At 34.8% G+C, this 22,797-nt stretch overlaps 1 protein-coding gene across 8 annotated transcripts in view; it reads right to left on the bottom strand.

Moving 5' to 3' along the window:
• Nucleotides 1-8,253: 8,253 nt before the first annotated feature.
• CNOT4 (CCR4-NOT transcription complex subunit 4) overlaps nucleotides 8,254-22,797 on the bottom strand; it is a 77,712-nt gene continuing 63,168 nt past the window's right edge. For 5 of the 8 annotated variants that reach the window (XM_081331130.1, XM_081331129.1, XM_081331132.1 and 2 more), the window contains 2 exons: nucleotides 10,271-10,483; nucleotides 8,254-9,616 (listed from right to left, as the gene is read on the bottom strand). In XM_081331130.1, the coding sequence (XP_081187256.1) occupies nucleotides 9,315-9,616; nucleotides 10,271-10,483 (515 nt within the window). In that variant the 3' untranslated portion in view covers nucleotides 8,254-9,314. The remainder of the gene's footprint in view (nucleotides 9,617-10,270; nucleotides 10,484-22,797) is intronic. The other 3 variants (XM_081331134.1, XM_081331135.1, XM_081331136.1) reach the window with 1 other exon arrangement.

The following is a 22,797-nucleotide window of genomic DNA, read 5'->3' as shown; positions in this document are numbered from 1 at the left end:
CCCTAGGAACATATGATCAAAATTCAGACACTTGACAACTGACTCATATTTATGATGGTTGCAGTGTCCCTGGGTCACGTGATGATCACCTTTTGTGATTTCTGACAAGCAAAGTCAATGGGGAAGCCAGATTCACTGAACAACCGTGTTCCGAACTTAAAAACTGCAGTGATTCACTTAACAAATGTGGCAAGAAAGATTGTAAAATGGGGCAAAACTCACTCAACAACTGTCTCGCTTAGCAACAGAAATTTTGGGCTCAATTGTGGTCATAGGTTGAGGACTACCTGTATGGGTTGTCAGTGGAACTGGGACTTTGCATTTTTATTTTTATTTTGGTGCCTCCAAGTCAATCTTGACTCATGGTGACTGCTCAGTAAGTCCCTGCACTTATTTTGGCAAGACTTTCAGAAGTGGTTTGCCACTGCCTTCTTCCTAGGACTGAGTCACCCAATGAGCTTGTTTGTTTACCTGATTATCCAGAGTATTCTCAAGAGCCCCCTTTCAACATTAAAGTTCCAAAACCTCAACTTCCAGTGGAGGCAGAGTGAACTAAATATGTCCAATGATAGAGGGGAAACTACAACTACAACAAGGACCAAAGAGTCTCTTTGGATATATAGTAGTGGTTGATCTTAAAAAGCAGAAGCTGTTCACCCCTTTGGTACAGGTAGTCCTCAACTTATAATCATTTATTTATTTATTTATTTATTTATTTTATTTATTTATTTTAATTCCATTTATATCCCGCCCTTCTCCGAAGACTCAGGGCGGCTTACAAGCTTAGCAGTAGCCTTCATTCTATGTATATGCCTGCTTATTAGGGCTTTCACACACACCCCAAGCGGCATTATTACAAAGTCAGCTTAATTGCCCCCAACAATCTGGGTCCTCATTTTACCTACCTCGGAAGGATGGAAGGCTGAGTCAACCTTGAGCCTGGTGGGACGCGAACCTGCACTAATTGCAGGCAGCTGGTGTTACTTAAGGAGGCATTAGCCCACTGCTCCACCAAGGCTCTTAGTATCCATTCACAGTTACAACGTACTGAAAAAGGGAATTTTTCACACTTATGACCGATGTAGCATCCTCATTGCCAAGTAATCAAAATTCCGGCACTTGGCAACTGGCATGTATTTGTGACAGTTGCGGTATCTCAGGGTCACATGATTACCATTTGTAACTTCCCTGTTAACTTCCAACAAGCAAAGTCAATTGGGGAATTGAGATTCACTTAATGGCTGCATAACTCACTTAACAACTGCAATGATTCACTTAACAATTATGGCAAAAAGGTCATAAAATGGAGCATGACTCACTTAAAAATTGCCTTGCCTAGCAATGGAAATTTGGGGCTCAATTGTGGCCATAAGTCAAGAACAACTGGTTTGCTGTATCTGTTTTCATTAGTTTGGTCTTATTTATAATTAACCTTAGTCCCATTTTTCACTGCTATTCTTGACTTGGCTTTACTAGAGCTTCCAAATGATTTGCATTTTTAGCTCTCAGATTACTATTGTCAATATAATGCAATTATTGATTTTTCTTCTTCCAGTCTTAAAACTTTACTCATCTTCTTCCATTTCAACTTCACTCAATATATGTTAAGTAAATAGATTGGATAAATAAGGGGATAATATGCAATCTTGGCTCACTCCTTTGCTGGTCAGTTTTGCTATGATCCATCTAGAATGTGACTTCCTGTCTTCTATATAGCTTCCGCATGAAGAAAATGAGATGTTTTGGAATTCTCCTTTTTCTTTTACACATTCCATAGCTTGATAATTTGAAACAACTAATGAACCACATTGACTTTTTTCTGCTAAAATTTGGTTTTCTCACTTACCCAGTATGCATCAGCAATAATACCTCTTGCTCCTATTCTAAAGCCAGTTTGAACATCTGGCATCTCTCTTTCCACGCTGGCATTTCCCAATGATACATTGGATAATCCTAACCATTATTTTTCTAGCATGTAAAATTAAGGACCTTGTGCAATAGTTTGCACATTCTGTTAAGACTCCTTTTTTTGGAATTAGGATGTAGACTGACCTCTTCCAATCTGTTGAGCATCATGTCATTCACCACATTTCTTCGTATAATTTGCTTAGAATCTTTACTGATTCTTTTGTTCTTTTCATATTTATATAGATATTCCAACAATTCTTGCAGAATTAACTGGTAACCACCAGAGCACTCATCTAACTTTATCTTCTAGTATTAAAGATTAAATAGGGAATATCTTCCAAGTTATCTTTGAATTGGTATTTCTATTGTACAAAATTTTAATATGCTCCCTCCCTCTTTGCTATCATTTACTGTCTGTCCACTGGTATCTTTTAGCACACTAATATGAACTTAGAAGGCCTTTTTTAATTTGTAGAGTTTTTAGAACATTTTCTTGTTCTTTGTTTCTTATCTTTCTAATCAATTCATCTTAGTAAAATTCCATACAAATCTACCTTCCGGTGCTAATTTTTCTAATGTTTATTTTTTGTAGTTTTACAATATACATTTATGGAAAGCACTTTTTTTTCCTGTTATGTGGCCTTGTAGTTTTTTCTTCAGTGCATACATTGGTATGTTCTTGCTCTTAGTTCACACATCTCATTTTAAAAAACTACATTTCAGGAAGCATTGAAATTGTAGTCATACTCTACCATTGGCCATATCCATTATGGATAATGTAAAATAGAAAACCTCTTGGAAAATTAGCTCAAGAGATGCAAAGAGGTGAATTAATATTAAAGGATAATGCATAGTTACCAATTCCTAATGAATATTATTTCAATTTGCATAAGATATATGCATCACAAAAATTGCTTAGACTTAATTATTTTGCACATAGAAAAAGTTGCACAAATATTACTAAAACTAATTCCTGGAAATAATATGAATGGTCATAGGAATGATCTACTGTTGTGTACAAATATATTGTAATTACTACTTCTAGCAAATGGCCTGACACTGACTTTATGTCTATGAGACATAGGAAATGAGCGTATGAGTAAAATGCTTTCTTTGCCTTTTCATCAAGCAAACGTTCAGTGTTTTATATAGGCTGAACGTTGCACAAAAGCATTCTTTTTATTACCATCCCTCAAAGTATACTCTAAATTTCACCTATATTCTTAATTCTTTTAACTGTTCCATATTACCCCCATATTATAAGTAGGTAGACACTGAGGTACAGCAATCTGGTTAAAGTGTAAATTCATAACTAGAGACCAATCTCGCAGGAGCAGTTAAATATTAGAGATGCTACTGTATCGAGCTCCATTTTCTCTTCACCGTCCACTTTTCTTGTTCATTATTTCTGTTTATTATTGACTTAAGATTTGATTAATTGAAAGACTAACAATAGCAAAATGCCCAAGAAAAATCCCCAACATGGCAGAGGAACTAAGGCATACATGGATGAGTCAAGATGGCTGAGGCAACAACTCACTCAATGAAAAGATGGTGAAGGCAATTGCTCCTTTGGAAGATGCAAAACCTGAATGCTACCCTTAAAAAAACCCAGAGGTTGTCTCAACAGGAAATCTACTTAAGTAACTAAAGAACTAATAGAGCAGGGGTGTCAAACTGCTGGCCCATGGGCCGGTTGCATCATAAAGAGGCTGCACCCACCCCAACTCTGGCAATGTGAAAAAAGTCGTGATACATTGCGACACGTCACGTGACATGGCGAGTTTGACACCCGTGTAATGGAGGAACTGGATAAATCAACTACTTTAAACTGAATGGGATTGCCAGGTATGTTTGAAGAAGTACACAACTAGGCACTTGTCTTCTCAAGTTTCAGAAATCACCCAGACTGTAAGAAAAAGCATGTGAAGTTGCTGTGAAAATGAGTTAGAAGAATTAGGGAAAATACAGCAAATAGCTAACTTATCTCAGAAAGTTACTAATACAAGTTTCCAGTTTTGAAGATTTGCTCCTAAATTCAACAAAATCCAAAAACTAAGAAATATATTAATAAAATTTTAAACAATCAAGTGAAAGAAAAATCCACAGACCGTTTGTGGACTCAAGAGATAAATTGGTAGATAAAGGCTTAGTTTTTCAAGACATTAGTCTTACCACAGTACAAGATTCAAATCCCTGATAGAATAGTGATTAAAAAAGGAAAAAGATATAAATAAGGGTTTCTTTTCAACTTAATACTTCAATCCTCAAAAACAGATATTATTTATACATTCCAGAAATGAACAGTTTTCATATGCCTTCATAGAAAATACAGAATAATCTTTAATGTTTAAGAAACTCTTATAACTCTATTAAAAAATTGACAGTCTTTGCATTTGGACTCATAAAATACTGCTGGTTATAGCTTACATGTTTGATATCATTTCCTATTAGTTAGGAAGAAAGACAAAACACGGAGAATGGCAAACTGTTTAAAAGTTAATAGGCTAGCTGGAAAGAGAGATGTTCAACAACCCCCTAAATTAGACTAGCTAGATCTAATAACAGGCTGAGAAGGTGAGGGTGGGGGGAGTAAATAAAGAAGAGAACTGGGGATGTGTGTGGGGAAACGGTATGAGAGCAAAAAGGATAATTAGTGTGAAAATTCATACTAACCTCACAAATTTAATCATATGTGTGTTACTTAGTAAGGTAGCAAAGGTTTCAGTGATATAAGAATAGTAAGCAAGACAAGGATGTTGTTGTTGTTGTTGTTGTTGTTGTTAGTTGCGAAGTCGTGTCCGACCCATCGCGACCCTATGGACAATGTTCCTCCAGGCCTTCCTTGTCCTCAAGACAAGGATAGGTTCTTTAAATGTTGGAGGCTAAGCGATTCAATTAAAGGACTAGAATCAATTAATACTTAAGATCAGTGCTTTTTTTGTAAAAGAAAAAGGTGCCGGAACTCACACGTCATACAACCCGCCTTGCCTACCCTACAAGGTTCCATCCAAAAAAGGTGCCGGAACTCCGTTCTGAGCGTTCTATGAGAAAAAAAGCCCTGCTTAAGATCCTTCAATCTATATGTTACAGAAAATATATACATAAAAAAAATTTAAAAGATTTTAGAACCAAGTCAACAAGGATAACCAACTCATTTTATGCTAATGCAGACCTTATGTAGAAAAGATTCAAAAACATACAGGGAAGATTGTTTTTTTATTAAAGGGAAATTTGATACTAAAATTATAACTTAATCTCTACTTACCTACCTACCAAGTCAGAATCAATCAAGTTTATACAAAAACTCATGAAAGCCTTAAATAAATTTGGTAAAGAGAATTTGGTTCTATGGACTAATTTAAATATTAATGCACGTGCAACAGTTGATAGAACAAATAAGAAAAATAGAAGACAACTTTTAGCATCTAAAGGTTTGATATAACTGCATAAATGTAGCAAATTCTGGAGCACAATGCATCCACTCACAAAGGGCTTTATATAGTATTTAAAGAGATACCAATCACATTTGAGGATAGACTATTTTTGTGCCTTAAATATTTTTTGAATAAATTAATCCAAAAAGAGATAATCCAATATGTAAGAGGTGAAAATACTATGTAAATGAGCAGAATAAAAAAGAAATCAACATAAATAATGAATGTATTATTTATTTGTAACCTGCAGCAAACATATACAACACACCTTCTTCCTATTATTTTCCCCATAACCACCGAGGTGAATTGGGCTGAAAGAATGATTGGCCCAAAGTCAGCCAGCTGGCTTTCATGGCTAAGGTGAGACTATAACTCATGGTCTCCCACTTTCCAGCCTGGTGTCATAACCACTAAACCAAACTGGATCTTCAGGAATTATCTTCAGAATTTAAAAATATATGGATAAAATTCAGATTTAATTAATATACCGGTATACATTCTAAGCATTAAGAAAAGGAAAAGCCTTGATATTTAGAAACTGTCCAAATTATTAGCTCATTTTTTATATTTAAATCAAAAATCTTATGTATTTGATAATAAAAACTCAAGATGATTGGCAAATAAGCTTCCAAAAGGTAAAGGAAAGTGCTATATAAAAGCAATAAATGATACCAATGGTCACATCATCACAAATACTAAAAATCTTATTTAAAAGTTTATTTATCAAGCTTGTGTGCCACTCACTTTACAGAAGGCAACTTCAAGGGGGAATATGCAACTTTGATAGAGGGTATATTTACTGGGATATCCAATATTCTTTAATGAGGACATGTCAACCCAACAAAAGCCTTGAAAAAAAGCTCAAATTGCAACAGAGGATGAGACTTCAACAATAATAAGACACAAAGTAGAAGTGTTTGAATTACACATAGGTCCCCATCTGTCCTGGCTAACAGAGCTGCTACTTAATTTTTTTATAAGGCTATAAAGGAGTCAGCATCTAGTTATTTAATTATTAAAAATAGCAATCAATTGCCCTTTCCAACCCAAAGAACAATGTAAACAATTTATGGAATGTTACAAATGAAGGTGGGTGACACCCTGTAGGTTTAAAAGAAGCAGTGTCACTAACTCACAGGTTTTGTTACTTAGAAACCTAAGCGCACCAACATAAGCTATTTAGACTCTGTACAGTAAATGCATCAACGTGAAATCTATACAATTGTACTGTACATTTGGTTAGGTTTCCTGCAGTGCCACAAAATAGTAAATCGCCTCTTCATTGGGCCGGTCTAAATTTTTGTTGTGTGCAATAATAGCTTCCACCTTGAAGGTTTTTTTATTGAATACTCTTTGATACAGAATAGACAGGTAGTCCTCAATGTATGACCATAATTTAGCACAAATTTATATTGCTAAGTGAGACAGTTAAGTAAGTTTTGACCTTTCTTGTCACAGTTAAGTGAATCAATGCAGTTATTAAGTTACTAAGAAAGCTATTAAGTGAATCTGGCTTCCCCATTGACTTTGCTTGTCAGAAGATCAGAAAAGGTGATCACATGGCCCCAGGACAGTGCAACTCTCATAAATATGAGTCAGTTGCCAAGCGTCTGAATTTTGATTACCTGAACAAAGGAAGGCTGAAAGGGTCATGTGAAAAATGGTCACAAATCACTTTTTTCAATGCTGTTATAACTTCAAATGGTCACTAAAAAACTGTTGTAAGTCAAGGACTGCCTGTACGACCAATACTCTATGTACTTCCAAATTTTATTAAGCTTCAGAATCACCTCAATAATTTGCTATTGTATAACTACATATGTGGGAAGATCTTCAAGTGATTTGAACCATGGTTTATTTAGCTAGGAAGCCTAATCCAGCCAAAGAAGAAACTATGTTTACAAATATTCTATCCTAGTACTTCTCCATTTGGTAAAGGGCAATGGCATACAAGAACCAAAAAGTCCCACTAACACCTTCATGGAGGAAAGACGGAAAAAAATCCAAAATTTCTAGTTAACGACCAGTAACAATAGCTTCCAATCTCTTCCTATGCTCCCAACTTTATATTCTGATGGATTCTTTAAAATCAGCATTTGCTGATTCAGATATCACAGAAAACTAGTTTTAGAAATTGATAGCTTTGTTAAAAGTAGAATGCATGAAGTACATGAAGCTGGAAAGATAAGATAGTTCAGATACAGCTTGTTCCTAGGATGATATTGCATAGATGTATCAGACTAAAAATATATCTGAGCCAAGCCTTTACAATTCAAACTTCTTGATTATCTATTATAGTACACACTGATATGTAGAAGGGGGGGGGGGAAGGCAAATACCAGTATTTGTTCTCTGAAGGAAAAGGCAATTTCTTGCCTTCTTTGTATTTCTGTGATTTCTGTATTTGTATGACATTAACAAATGCACTTTTCAGCTTGTGACACTCCCTCCCAGGATAAAATGTTTTTTAATACACCAAATCCTTTTAATTTCTAAAATATGAAGTCTAATTAAGGTAGTACAGTATTTCTCAACCTTGGCCACTTTAAGAAGGGTGGATTTCAACTCCCAGAATCCTCCACTCAGAAGGGGAATTCTGGGAGTTGAAGTCCACCCCTCTTAAAGTGGCCAAAATTAAGAAACACTGAGGTAGTGAATATGATCTTGAAATATATTGTTAAATCATGATGTTTAAAATGAAGCTATAACTTCCAAGGTATGACTATTAGGAATAGTTTACAAAATACCAGTTATAATCTAGTAAGACAGTCTGCTCTGCTTAAATTAAAAATTCTTAATTAAAAGCAGAGGAGAAAGAATTGTCAAGGAGGGAGGCATAACATTTATTTGAGAAAATACAAATGAGACATGACATAAACTATAAGTGGTGTTAAGGTAAGGACATCAAATGCTCCATGGGGAGTATGCAGCCTCAAGAATCTTTTGGAAACTTTATCACAGAAATTGATATATACATAAAACAGGGGGAAAAAAGAGAATTCACAAAAAGTTGTCATCAAGTTTTCTGTTTTATTTAAGATTTTAGTTTTAATTCTGAAGAAAGAGGTACATTTCCTTGTTTTTAGTTTTAGCGTCAGGTTATAACCATGTTTAATTTTATGTTTCTTTTCTTCCCTGTCTTTCAATACTGCACAAACGTCCAGAAACTACAAGGTTAGGTAAAAGCTGCAGGCAGAGGTCGTCAAAGGTTGCGCTCCTGATGATGATCTTGTGGCCCAATGCAGTGCTATCTCAGAGTGTTTTAATCAGGTGATTAAAAAAAAGAGACTGACAAGAAGACAGAAAGATTGAAGTGAATATCACTCGTGTTTCAGCTGCTTATATTATGTATATGCTAGGTATTAAATCTGTGATATTTTTAAAACATTATATTTATTTGAAATCTAAAGCCAAAACTTTTAAAAATTCCGTTAAATCATTTCTTACCAACATGTCAGTTATTTCTACAGGCAAATTGTCTTTCACCTACTTTATGCCAAAACTTTCCCACCCCTTTAAGAGAAAAAAAAGAAAAAAAGTATTTCCCTGTATAAATCAACTCACAGAATGCAACATGAAAGTTAGGCCACTGCTTTTTCCCCAATGTATCTCTGCACTGGATTCTGAATTTTGTATTATTTTCTTCTATTGTCAACATGACATTTTTCTCCTAGGCTAAAATAATTATGTGCAAAAGATTCATGAAAATATTATGCGCTTTGATTTTTCTCTCTTAGTGTGTTTAAAGAAATAGTTTTTAAACAGTGTATTTCAAACACCGACTCAGCAAAACTTAAGAAAAAAAATAGTTATGACCCTGTGATTGCATTGCATTTGGAAGCTGGTTGGGAAAGATTTTTGATCAGGAACCAGATTCTTCAGAAAGAAAATTATGAAAGAGGGGCCATAGGTGGGTACAGGAAGTCTGGGAGGAGCAATTCCTGCATTTCTAATGTTTTTGTACTTTTCCTAATGACGATCCAACGCTGAGCTCTGTAGTAAATCTGTGGGGGGTTTACTGGGGGGTCTGAAAGCTGTCTGAAAGCCTGGGGGAGGAGAGTGGAAACTGGCAGGGTTTGAAGGAGGGGAATAGGGGTTCCAACTGGCTCTGTGCAATGGAATTTGTGTGCTGAAGGGGTTATTGTGGGGGGTCTGTGTTGGGGCAGCACTGGGGCCATCCACCTCTGTGAGAGCCTGAAGAGACTTTAGCCAATGTGGTGGATTGTCGTCTTGAAGAGAGTCTAAACTGTTTCCAGTGGAGGCTGGGATACCTAGGAAGAAGAGAAACACAGGAGGAGACATAGGTTATTCAAAGCAAGCATGAACTACACATATGAAGTAGGACAGTGTAATTTAACCAGTAGAAAGATTAGAAAAAAACAATTATTAGCTTGCAGAAATGAAATGATTATGAATACAGTTTTTCAAACACAACTGAAGCTGAGTTTTCCTGGGGAGCATTTGTCCCTTAAGATGATTTTTCACACTTGCCCAGACATTCTTCCATAATAATATACGATTACTTCCCTTTCTACCTTTCCAAATCTTAATTAACCATTACAAGGAAAACAGCCTTATAAAGAGAGCTTTATAAACAGTGGAGTATGTCCCTTTTTAATGAAAAAAATAATCCAGTTAAAATTCAGTAGCATAGGAATTGTACTGCACAGAAACGCATGCCATCAGTTGATGTGGGAACCGACAGAAACCTCAAATATGCTAAGAAAGATGCTAGGCATGCAAAAGAAAAGATTTTGGGGTATTAACGTTCATTTGTTCTAAGATTTCTGGGCCTCTTGAAAGTTGGTAGATGGAAGCTGGAAGAGACCACCGCATTTTTTTTCCAAAAAAGATGTATTGATTAATTTGTGCCAAATATGCACTTGATAATTGTCAATGGAGCTGAATGAGCGAGAAATTGTTACCTGTGATGATTGCGGGGTCCATCCAGCTCCCAGGGCTGTCCCAATTCAGGCTGTCGGTTGTGGCAGTGTTGGACGTTGGTACACTGTGGTTGGCGTTGGAGGGGGAAGTAGCATTGGGCAGTCCACCAAAGTTGATGTTAATGTTCGGTAGAAGTGCCCTTAGCCCGTCCTGCCATTCCTTCATATTTAAACTCTCTACAGAACTGTTGTTGTCTGGGAGATTTATCAACAAAAAAGAAAAAAGAAAATGAAAGATAGAAAATAAAAAGCTGAAGTTAGAAACAGATGCTGTTTTTAGTGAAAGTTGGTGGCTCTCTAAGCATTTACAACTGTTTTTCTATCAAGAGAATGGGACGATGATAAAGATGAAGCTTCGGTGTTGAGCTGCTGTAGAATATGTAATTATTTAAACATCTAATGGAGAAAAAAACCTAAATCCTTCCCTACTAAATCTGGGCAGAAACTCAACGCTTAAACAAAAGAATGATTCTTCCATTAGTAGCAAGAAAATAATCACATCTTTTTTATGAAAGCAGCCTTACTTATTGATAATTTTGCCTGCTTTGCTGAATGGTAGGAGTATTTAACAGTTCCCTACACAAAGAAGATACAAACAAGATTACAGAATCCTCACCAGAATTACACCTATAAAATTCTTCCAAATCTACTTTTTTTAAAAAAAAGAAAAAAAAAGAAAAAGTACTAGATACTGAAAGTGGGAACAGCCTGTTTTGTCTCAAAGAATGAAGAGAGAAGGACATTCTAACATTTTAAAGAAAGAATTAACAAGCTCTAAAGTGGAAGTCCTAATGTATTATCATATTGAACTGCAAAGCTGCAGCAAGTCTACTTTTTAAGGAAGACAAATTTAGTGGCAATTTTAATGAAACATGAAACTTCCAACAATTTGGTTTTTAATCCTATCAATACAACATTCTCTGAACTTCTCCCAAATATACAATTTAGAAAATACCTCATCAGATGGGGCAACAATCATTTAAGTAGAATTGTATTTAAAATGGATTTACCATAGTTATAGGAAAAATACCTTTCCACAATAATGAAACTAACAGAATGTTTAAGTCTTAAGGCAGTATGCCTTTTGGGGGGAAAATTCCATAGGTATTCTCGGAGACAAACCTCAAATATTCAAGAGTCATGTAGCTAGCCAGTGACAACCAAAATATTTTATCTATAGAACTTAAAGAATGTTCTTTATTGTGTCCTTCACAAAACAAAACATCACCCATTTTTTTTGACCAAGCTTTTTAGGAAATTTAGCCATTATTAAGCATGCACTATATACCAAGGAGTCTGTTAAGTTTTGCAGATCATTATAATAGTCAATCAGGAAAATATAATCTATGAATATAATTGAATTAGATTCTCAGACTGATTCAATAAGTCTGTGTTCAACGTATTCAATATAAACCTGAGTTATTAATTCCACATTGTATTTCAAAAGTACAGACCAAAAGGACTAGAAAAGAAAGAGATCAGATTAGCACTGCAGAATGATTTCTGATTCTGTTCAAAATGGGTTCAGTTTACATATCCATGTATAATGTGTCCTTAACAAGAGGAAACTGAATTACTTAAGACAGGTGTGTCAAACTTGCGATGTCACGTGACATCATGCGACGTATCGCAACTTTTCCCCCATTGCCGGCAATGGGGTGGGTGCGGTTTCGGCATGACGCATCCGGCCCATGGGCCGGCAGTTTGACATGTCTGACTTAAGATGTCCTCAATTAAGATTTGTGCTAATACCCATCCCAAAACACTGCTGTATCTTTATCACAAATTTACAGTGAGAACCAAAACCATATAGTTAATTTTGCAGTAAGTCACTGCTATTAAACATCTGAATACATTTTCTTCAACTATTATGAATTGGGAGGTGAGGGAAAAGAATCAGAAATTGCAGAAGGATTAAATCCACTTAACTTCAGAAATTATAGCTGATGTTTTTAATTATAGTTTGTTCAGTTTAATTCTAAAAAATTATGATTCATATTACCCAGAATATTTTATGTATCAACATGCACAATGTTTAATATGCTTTTGTTTACAAATATATTGATATTCCTTTTAATTTTTAGTCATATAAAAAGTACTTAAGTGAAACCCAATTAATTTGAAGACAATATTGTTCTTAAAAATTAGTTCTTTCTAGTGTTGCTCATTTCTCCTCAGTACTTCGATGGAGATTAGAATGACTTCCTTTTGATGCCATGCTTCCCCATAGCATTAAAAAAGGAGAATGTTTTTTCTAAAATCATTATTATTATTTGTATTGCAACCTATGACCAACCATGTAGTCCCCCACCCAGTACATAAAAAACTGTAATGTTAAGGAGACAAATATGTACTAAAAGATATTTTATAATTATCACTGAACACACACAATATTCAAAGCTTTTTGAGAAAAAAAATGCCAGTGGGTCAGAAGTCACTATGTTTGGATTCTTTGGCACTTCATATATATTTATTAGGATTGGGATTATTTCTGGAAATTCTAAAGATCTCATGATAAAAGTATATTCTTGTCCCCAACTACTATTACAATTGTGTAATAGTTATTTACTGTATTAACCAATTTAAAAAGCTGTTCTTGACTTATAATGGTACATTTATTATATCCAAAAATAATACAAATAAAATATGTCTAGTCTTAAATCATTTTAAAGAAACTGTTAACTGTTAGGACACACACTTGAAACAAATGAACAGTGAATCTACTGACAATAATTAGGCTACTATTATTACTCTACTGGACATTGAAGGTGTATGTTATATCCAGTTAAGTAGCAATATAATATTTTCTTTGTAAATAGAAATGTGGAGACAAGAAAAGCACTTCAATGGTAAAACTGTTTTTATTAAGAAGCAAATGAGTAAGTAAAATGTAAATATAGCAAATGTTTTGCTATATTCTAAATTGAATATGCTACATTTAAATAAAATGCATATTTTAAGATGGAAAAAGTATCAGTATACTAGAATAAGATTATGAAATGATTTATTAAGTTAAATCCTTGAGCTTATCAAAAACAGTTCTCATTCTAGAACAACCATTTAAAAAGTTGGTTTAGTAAATTAATTATCATTAGTAGAAACATTTATATTTATTTTTATATGAACAATCTATGCCAATAATTTGACAAACATGAAGCACGGTTAAATTTCTTTTACATTTCTACAAAAATCTTGCAAACAATCTGCACTGAAAACTAATTTTGCTAAAATTAACTACAACGCAGCTCAATTTCTGACATGCTAATGAAATCCATATAAGGCTTTCCTTCAGATATGCTGAGAATGGTAGTGTTAATAAAGTGATCTAACAATTTACTATAGGAATATTTTCCTACAAATTATTAATGAAAGGCTAGTACGATAGACAAGCAAACTAATTCTTATGACAGATGAATTTATAACACATAATGTTTCAGGCTTGTTCTATAAACATCAACATAAAAGAATTAGATTTTAATACATTCATTCTAATTATTGAAATTATAAGATACAGGTGCAATGAAGTCCCCTTAAAGCCCTGATTATAGAAATCATGGCAAAGCTGCACATATAAAATATGTGTTAATCAACACAAAAAAGAAAAAAAAGCAGGGGCATCTTGGTTTCAATATGTACAAAGCTACAGTATTTCTATAAATATGTCAATATATTCCTCTATATAATAATGGACTGTAGAAATACAAGAGGTAAAATGCTTATCATCAGTAAATAGTAAAATGTGTTACAGGTAGTCCTTGACTTACAACCACAATAGAGCCCAAAGTTTCTATTGCTAAGCAAAGACAGTTGTTAAGTGAATTTTGCCCCGTTTTATGATCTTTCTTGCCAAGTGAAGCACTGCAGTTCTTTAGTAACACGGTTGTTAATGGAATCTGGCTTCCCCATTGACTTTGCTTGTCAAAAAGTCGCAAAAGACGATCACATGACCCCAGGAATCTGCAATCATCATAAATACATGCCAACTGCCCAAATTTTGATCATGTGACCATGGGGATGTGGTTGTAAGTGTGAAAAACAGTCCAGGTCACTTTTTTCAGAGCCTTTGTAACTTTGAACAGCCACTAAACAAATGGTTATAAGTTGAGAACTACCTGTATACTTGATTCTCTAAATAAAAAAAAATCCAAGAGAAAAAAATCTAAACATTTCCTGAAAACATTTTTTTATTGTGGCATCAGTTTATGCTTGACTAAAAAAACTGGACAAGTTATTCCTTTTTTGGCAACTGAGTAGATACATTTAAACATTCAAACTCTCCTGTAGTCTCTCCTGGAGACTACAACGGCATAACTATACAGTTATCTCAGCAACAAATCAGTTATGCCCAGAATAATCTCTAAATGAATTTATAATTAATATCAGCTAACCAACTCTGGTAGCCATATATATCAAAGTCTTCCATTATAAAGGTCAATATGTTGCAAGTAAAATGAATTTTCTAGTGGATTTATATACAAATAGATTTTCATACATGGATGTTTAATCCCCTGTTTTGGTGAAATGTATGTACTTGTGGTTAGATTCTATACTATTTGTAAGATTTATCTTACAAGATTTATCTTACAAATAGTATAGAATCTAACCACAACTATATACATTTCACCAAAACAGGGGATTAAACATCCATGTATGAAAATCTATTTGTATATAAATCCACTAGAAAATTCATTTTACTTGCAACATATTGACCTTTATAGTGGAAGACTTTGATATATATGGCTACCAGAGTTGGTTAGCTGATATTAATTATAAATTCATTTAGAGATTATTCTGGGCATAACTGATTTATTACTTGAAAACTTTTCATTAACAATCATATATGGTAGAACACAATATCTTCAAGCTAAGGACCAGTTTAATGATCTGCAAATCTAGAATATGCATGTAGATTCCTAATTCAGCCTCTCCTTCAAACAAAAGGGGAAGGAAAATCCTACATAAAACTACACTGTGTGCACAATTATTAGGCAAATGAGCATTTTGACCATATCATCATTTTCATCCATATTTTCCACCTCCAAGCTGTATAAACCTGAATGCTTAGTTTATTTGTGTAATGAGGGTGGGTGTGCCCTAAGGAGATCAACACTCTATATCAAGGTGTGCACAATTATTAGGCAGCTTCTTTTCCTCAGGCAAAATGGGCCAAAAAAGAGATTTAACTGATTCTGAAAAGTCAAACATTGTAAAAGGTCTTTCAGAGGAATGCTTGAAATTGCTAAGATATTGGGACATGATCACAGAACCATCAAAGGTTTTGTTGCAAATAGTCAACAGGGTGACAAAAAATGTGTTGAGAAATAAAGATGCACATTAACTGCCAAAAATTTGAGAAGAATCCAAAGTGAAGCTACCAGGAACCCATTATCCTCCAGTGCTATCATATTCCAGAATTGCAACCTACCTGGAGTGCCCAGAAGTACAAGGTGTTCAGTCTCAGAGACATGGCCAGGGTAAGGAAGGCTAAATCCCGACCACCACTGAAGAAGACACATAAGTTGAAGTGGCAAGATTGGGCCAAGAAATATCTGAAGACAGATTTTTTCACAGGTTTTATGGACTGATGAGAATGACTCTTAATGGACCAGATGGATGGGCCCGTGGTTGGATCAATAACGGATACAGAGCTCCACTTCGACTCAGATGCCAGAAAGGTGGAGATGGGGTACAAGGGCAGGTATTATTAAAAATAAACTAGTTGGACCTTTTCAGGTTGAAGGCAGACTCAAAATCAACTCTCAAACCTACTGCCAGTTTTTAGAAGACACTTTCTTCAAGCAGTGGTACAGGAACAAGTCTGCAGGACATGCTCCATCACATGCATCAAAGTATTCCACTGCATGGTTAGCCAGTAAAGGATTAAAAAGATGAGAGAATAATGACATAGCCCCCTTCCTCACCTGACTTAAACCCTATTGAGAACTTGTGGGCCCTTCTTAAATGGGAGGTTTATGTTGAAGGAAAACAGTACACATCTCTGAATAATGTCTGGGAGGTTGTGGTTGCTGCTGCACAAAAGACTGATCGTCAACAGATCAAGAAAGTGACAGACTCCATGAATGGAAGGCTTATTATGACTGTTATTGAAAAGAAGGGTGGCTGTATTGGTCACTGTTTTTTTTTTTTTGAAATGTCAGAAATGTTTATTTGTACATTTTGAGTTGTTTATTCTTCTCACTTTAACAGATGCAAATAAAAGATGGGCAAATTTTCATTTTTCATTTAGTTGCATAATTCTGCACACTAATAGTTGCCTAATAATTGTGCACACATACTCATTCTCCTAGGTAAAGGTAAAACCTCATTTTTATTTTCTTAAATATTCAGGTTTGAGATTTATTAACATTTTGGATTGACCAAGAGCACTGTAGTTGTTCAGTAAGAAAATTAATCCTCCAAAATACAACTTGCCTAATAATTTTGCCCACGGAGTAGGTGTCAAAAAGAAAAGTTAAGTTTTCATGTACTATATATACATTTTTTTCTCAACAACGAATATTTTATCATCGATCATCAAACATTTCTGCCAACAATAAAAAATGTGATCCAAGCATTGGTTTATCATTATGATTAATTATAATATATATATTGATTGTATGTTATACATACATACACCATACACTCAGAATAGCCATTGACCCTAGCAACATATTGGAACAGTTGGGCAAGATGAGCAAAACCATACAGAGGGTTCCAACACAATACAATGGTGAAAATTAAATGGTTCATTACATATACCAAGTGGTTCTTTAATCATTATGTGTTAGACCATTTTTTTAAGAAGAGAGTTATCTACAGTCAAAGGCTGAAGCTTGCACGGGCATGGCTTTTTCTTTCTTTGTGCTCAATACGTAAGAATTTCAAATTATTGTTATAAGCAACCAAACTGCCACATAAACTTCCTTCTGTGTCTGAGGGAACATGCTTGCTTCAATTCCAATTAAAACTTAAGATATTTCCTTTTAGTGAGATGAACAGCTATACAAACTTGATTAATAAATAATGAATAAATGTTTTAGCATTCTTGACTACCTAATGTGTTGCTTTCGGCAGATTGGGCAATTTATAATCTGAAACCCACAGAGTAGCTTGCAATTGCCATACACACGAACACATATGTGAATAATCATCAGTTCAAACCAGCCCACTATAGGATGGAAACCTCCTGATGATTATAGATTGTAGCTTTCCAAGGTGGATCAGTGCTGTATCCAGGTTTTTTTTTAAACTTTCCAGTCTAGACTAAGAGAGAACAGGCCCCAAATCACGCATCAAACCAGCTTCTGTAATTACAGAAGGACTAGCACCTGAGGCTCGATATTCCTAGTCCAGTGATCTAGCCACCACTCTGTATTGGTTATTTCTTTATTCATGTGTTACATTCATATGTGTGTATACACACATACAACCTTAAACTAACCCCAAGAATGCAACATTTTCCTTAGAAGAACAGACATAACCTCTCTTCAGCTGCCAGACTGATTTTTTTAAACTGCATACCCTATGACGAAAAAGATTGCCTATAACTTGATTTCTGCATAAATTACAATTTATAAATATAAATATATAATTTATATATTTATAAATTATATAATTTATAATTTACAAAATTTAAAAGTGTTTTTGGTAGATTTATTTGCAAATGATTCAAGATCAGCAAGATTATTTACACGTTATAAAATTATGCTACATTAGTAATATAGTAAAATCTGGGATATTTTTTAATTTATTCATTTATATTTGTATCTTGCCATAATCAATACAATTCTTGGCATATTTTAATTGTTTTCAATAAAGCAGTCTGCAGGAATTCATTTTATGATCTGCTCTCTTTGTAGCTTTCAGAATATTCTGCAAGTATAAATGTACAATTACCAACTCCACCACTCATGTGTAGCTTAGTCAAGCCAACCTCTACAAAAGAGGAAAACACAGCCCATCAGCAATGACAATATTCATTTGCCCTTCTCTTTTGAAAACAAGATTTTCCCAGAAAGTAGAAAAATCATTTTCAGGTCATACAGGATCTAAGCAAATGATCTGTAATGATCTTATATTGTAAGATTTTATCATTACACGGGGGAAGGGTTTCAGAATATAAAAATGCATTATTTTAAGCCTTTCTTAAAGTAAATTTCATAATCTAATTTTTTAAAACTTAGTGAAAAACATATATTAGAAATGCTTTAATGTATTATGTGACTTTTTTCCATTCTCCTAATGAGATGGAATTAAGGTTAAATTAAGAGATCTAATAACTAAAATTAATAACTTGGGGGTTCTTTTAGACTCAATTCCTACTCTAAGAGCAGGTGGCAGTCATGGCTAATAGGGAGTTCACAAAGCTTCATGTTGTGCACCAGCTGCTTCTGAGGAGGTTCTGCTCAGTCATTCATGTCCTGGTAACCTCCCAAATGGATTATTGCAATGTGTTTTATGTGGGGTCCCCTTAAAGAGTATCCAGAAATTTCAGCTGGTACAGAATGCACTGACCTGGGAACTTATGTGTGCTCATGGAATGGAATATGTTACATCTCTGTTCTGTGAGCTGCATCTAGTCACCAGGGTTTTTTTCCAGGTCCAATTTAAAGTGCTGGTTTCCACCTTTAAAGCTCTTAATGGCCTGGGGCTTGGTTATTTGAGGAACTGCCTCTTCTCAATTACATCATTCCCAATTCCCAGCAGAAGAGGTACATTGTAGGTCCTGTCTACTAAAGAGCTATATCTGGCAGGATGCCGGACATGGGCCTTCTCTTGCATGGTGCCTACCTTATGGAACATCATTCCTCTGAGGTCAGGCTGTCTTCATCCCTGTTAACTTTTCACAAGTTCCCCGAGACTTAGCTGTCCCATTAGGTTCAGTGGCCCCAGGGAATGGTGAGTGGTTGAGGTGGTCTCGCTGTTGTTAATATCTGTGACTCTCTCCTTGACTTCTAAAAATTGTAACATTAATTTTTATTGATTGCTTTTATATTTTTTATTGTGTGACTGAGAGTCATATTTGTCAGATGAGTAGCTATATACATATGATGAATAAATACTAAAAGAGCAAAGACAAAACAAAAAGGCAATGAGTAACATTTTGAAATACTGGTTGTTCTCTTAACACATATCAAATAATGACAAAAATACCTTCCAATGTCCACTCCAATTAAATCAATTGAAGATAGTTTAGGATCTAATCACATCACATGCTAATTTACTAAACTGATAGGAAAAAATAATTGCTTTAAATTTTATATATGTTCTAAAAATGCAGTCTATATCTCTTTCTGATTGCTAAAATATGCATTCATGTTATGGTAAGCAAGAAAAATGCATTTTTCCTACAAATGATGATTCCTGATTAATTTCAGCTGAGGTTTGCTGATAACTTGATGCAAATTTGTCTATATTTCCTGCCAGGTGGCCAGCCTGTCTATCTAGCTAGCTAACTGGCTGGCCACCCAATTTTATAAGCCACTCTCTCCAGAAGGTCTTTGTGGCATACAAAAGCAAACATAGGAGAAAGAAAAACATAATAAGGACAATAAAACTCTAAACAATATTCAACTGGCAATGTGCTGCCAAAGGAAAATATCATAGATTATGCTGTCCCGGATAGGTTTAATTTTCTGAGTCATAGAAAGAGATCTGTCATCTCAGAGCACTATCTAACATAGTTTATGCAATTAGACCATAAGAAGAGTTTTCTGTAGAAGTGAAAAATACACGAACTGATTCTTAATGAATCTTACAAAACATTCTGGAAAAAATTCTGCAGAGATGACAACAATTTTAAAGTTCTAAGATTTTTTTTAAATTAAGCAGAACTGCAATAGAGGAATGATAACAATGGATCAGTTAATTCTGCTGAATGCAATTCTTTATACTCTTTATTTTTATAGCACCAATGATGTTACCTAGTTGGATAAGGAAACATCTGCAAGAAAACAACCAAACTCAGAGTGCACCAAAGATCCCACTGCTATTCTCTGTTTTATACACAATTACCAATATGATAATATTTGTTGAGACTCTAGGAGTGCAGAGAAAAGCAACAAAGATAATTAGGGGACCAGAGGCTAAAACATATGAAGAATGGATGCAGGAATTGGTTATGTCCAGTTTAATGAAAAAAAGGACTGGGGGTAACATGATAGCAATCCCAATATTTAAGGGGCTGCCACAAAGAGGGGGTTAACCTATTCTCCAAAGTATCTGAAGTCAGAACTAATGGATGGAAATTAATCATGGAGAGAACCAACCTAGAAATAAGGGGAAATTTCCTGAGTTAGAACAATTAATCAGTGGAATGGCTTGCCTTCAGAAGTTGTGGGTGCTCCATCATTGAAGATGTTTAAGAAGAGACTGGACAACAATTTGTCTGAAATGGGTATACAGTCTACTGCTTAAGCAGGAGGTTGGACTAGAAGAACTACCTCTGTTACAGGTAGCCCTCAACAAACAACAGTTCATTTAACGACCATCTGAAATTACAATGGCACTTGGAAAAATGACCTATCACCATTTTTCACACTTACAATGGTTGTAGTATCCTCTTGGCCATGTGATCAAAATTCAGACGCTTGGCACTTGACTCATATTTATGAAGGTTGCAGTGTCCTAGGGTCATGTAATCATCTTTTGCAATCTTCTGGTAAGCAAAGTCAATGGGGAAGCCAGATTTACTTAACAATAAGTATGCTCAACAATCCACACACTGCTAGAGAGACGTTCCCTGAGGATGAGCTCCAGCATGAGTCCAAAAGCTTGAAAGACTAAACTTCTGGTCCCAGTGACCAACCCAGATTGGATCCTGCAATTTACTTATCTGCTATGTTTCATTTAACAGTGTCACTTCCCAATACATTAATACAGAAATCCCATGTTACCTCTGATAGAAAACCATTCAAAACTGTTTTTATTTAGTTTTAGTAGGGTTTGGCACATTCCTCACCTTTGCATCAGGCACACTTTGAGCTAAAGGAAATGACTGGTGCAAATGACAGAAAAAGAGCAAAATCTATCAATAATACTTATAATGTTAAGGAGACCTAGATTCCATATTTTAAAAAAACTGTAAAGTAAAGGTAAAGGTAAAGGTTCCCCCGGAAGGTTTCAATTATAGCACTCGTCTGAATTTAAAACTCCAGTTCCCAACATTTCCAGTTAGAAGGATTTCATCCTGGAGAGCTGATGAAAATCTTTTTCACAGTCTTTAATTTTACAGACATAGAGAAGTAAAGGGGAAAAAAGCATAGCATTAAGAAAGTTGCTACCATAAATGCACCAGCAATGTAAGGCTATTAAGTTATATTTTTCAAGTACATCAAAACAATGCTTAGAAGGCCTCCATCTTTTCTGCATTCTGAAAAGGCTTTTAAAAAATATTTTTTTTAAAAAAGTATTCAGTATTCCCAATTTCCATTCTCATCCCAAGGTCATTTTCCAAATATAAAATCATGAACAATTTTATCACAGGTTTACATAAAAGCATCTCACAATTTTCCAGTTATTTTGATATTAAAACATTTTTGCACTATTGCTGCAAACATGCAGCAAGCAGTGATCGCTATTTTTGACTTTCCTAATGCATTGATAATTTGCATTCACTTGCTTCTGAACTGTTTGGACACATAACAAAAGAGTTACTTCCCAGGCAGTCTTTGAATTATGAATGAAAGCAAATATACATGTCCCAGTATAATGATGCAAATCTTTATCTATTTGAATAAAATGATAAGGACCTAAACGGTAAAGGATATCAACATCTAAAATGATCAAGAACATTGCTATCTGTATTTTTCTGATGTGGAGTGAAAATTAAGGAGGTCAGTTCAATATATTTGAGTGGCACCAAAGTTACCATATGCATGTATACAAACATATATATTAGTGCTATCTGTCTGTATCAACTTTGTGTTTTAGAACAGAGATATCAAACTGCCGATCCGCGGGCCGGACGCGTCATCCAGAAGCCGCACCCACCCCATTGCCGGCAATGGCAAAACTCTCCTGATACATTGTGCAATGTCACGTGATGTCGCGACTTTGACATGTCTGGCCTAGAATGAACCTGAAAGGGTGCATCCTTAAAAGCAAGTATTCCAAGAGCTACAGAAGAAAAAGTTATGGAGATTTTTTAAAATTAAACTCTCTTTGCAATAATTCTCATAGATAGCCTGAACATACCAACACTAATATGAAGCTGAAGCTTAATATGGTGAAGCAATGCTTTATCTGTATAAGGCCTAGATCTAAATGAGGCCTAATTCAATATTTTTCATTCCCTCCAGCAGTACTTGCTAATATCAAAGGAAGCAAAGCTGAACATGGGGCTTGGGGGGGATGAAGCATTGGGAGAAACATTATCATGTTTAATTCTGTTGTACATTTTTGTGATAAAGATGTTAAGGAATTTTGACTTTACTGTAATTATAATATTAAACTAAATCACACAACAGAAATATTCCTTAAAAAGTATCTAAACATCACCAAGACAAGAT

Source organism: Vipera berus (genome assembly GCF_964194415.1).
Source record: "Vipera berus genome assembly, chromosome: 6".
NCBI lineage: Eukaryota > Metazoa > Chordata > Lepidosauria > Squamata > Viperidae > Vipera > Vipera berus.
The sequence above is the reverse complement of the archived record's forward strand: the minus strand, read 5'-3'. Positions and strand labels throughout refer to the sequence as shown.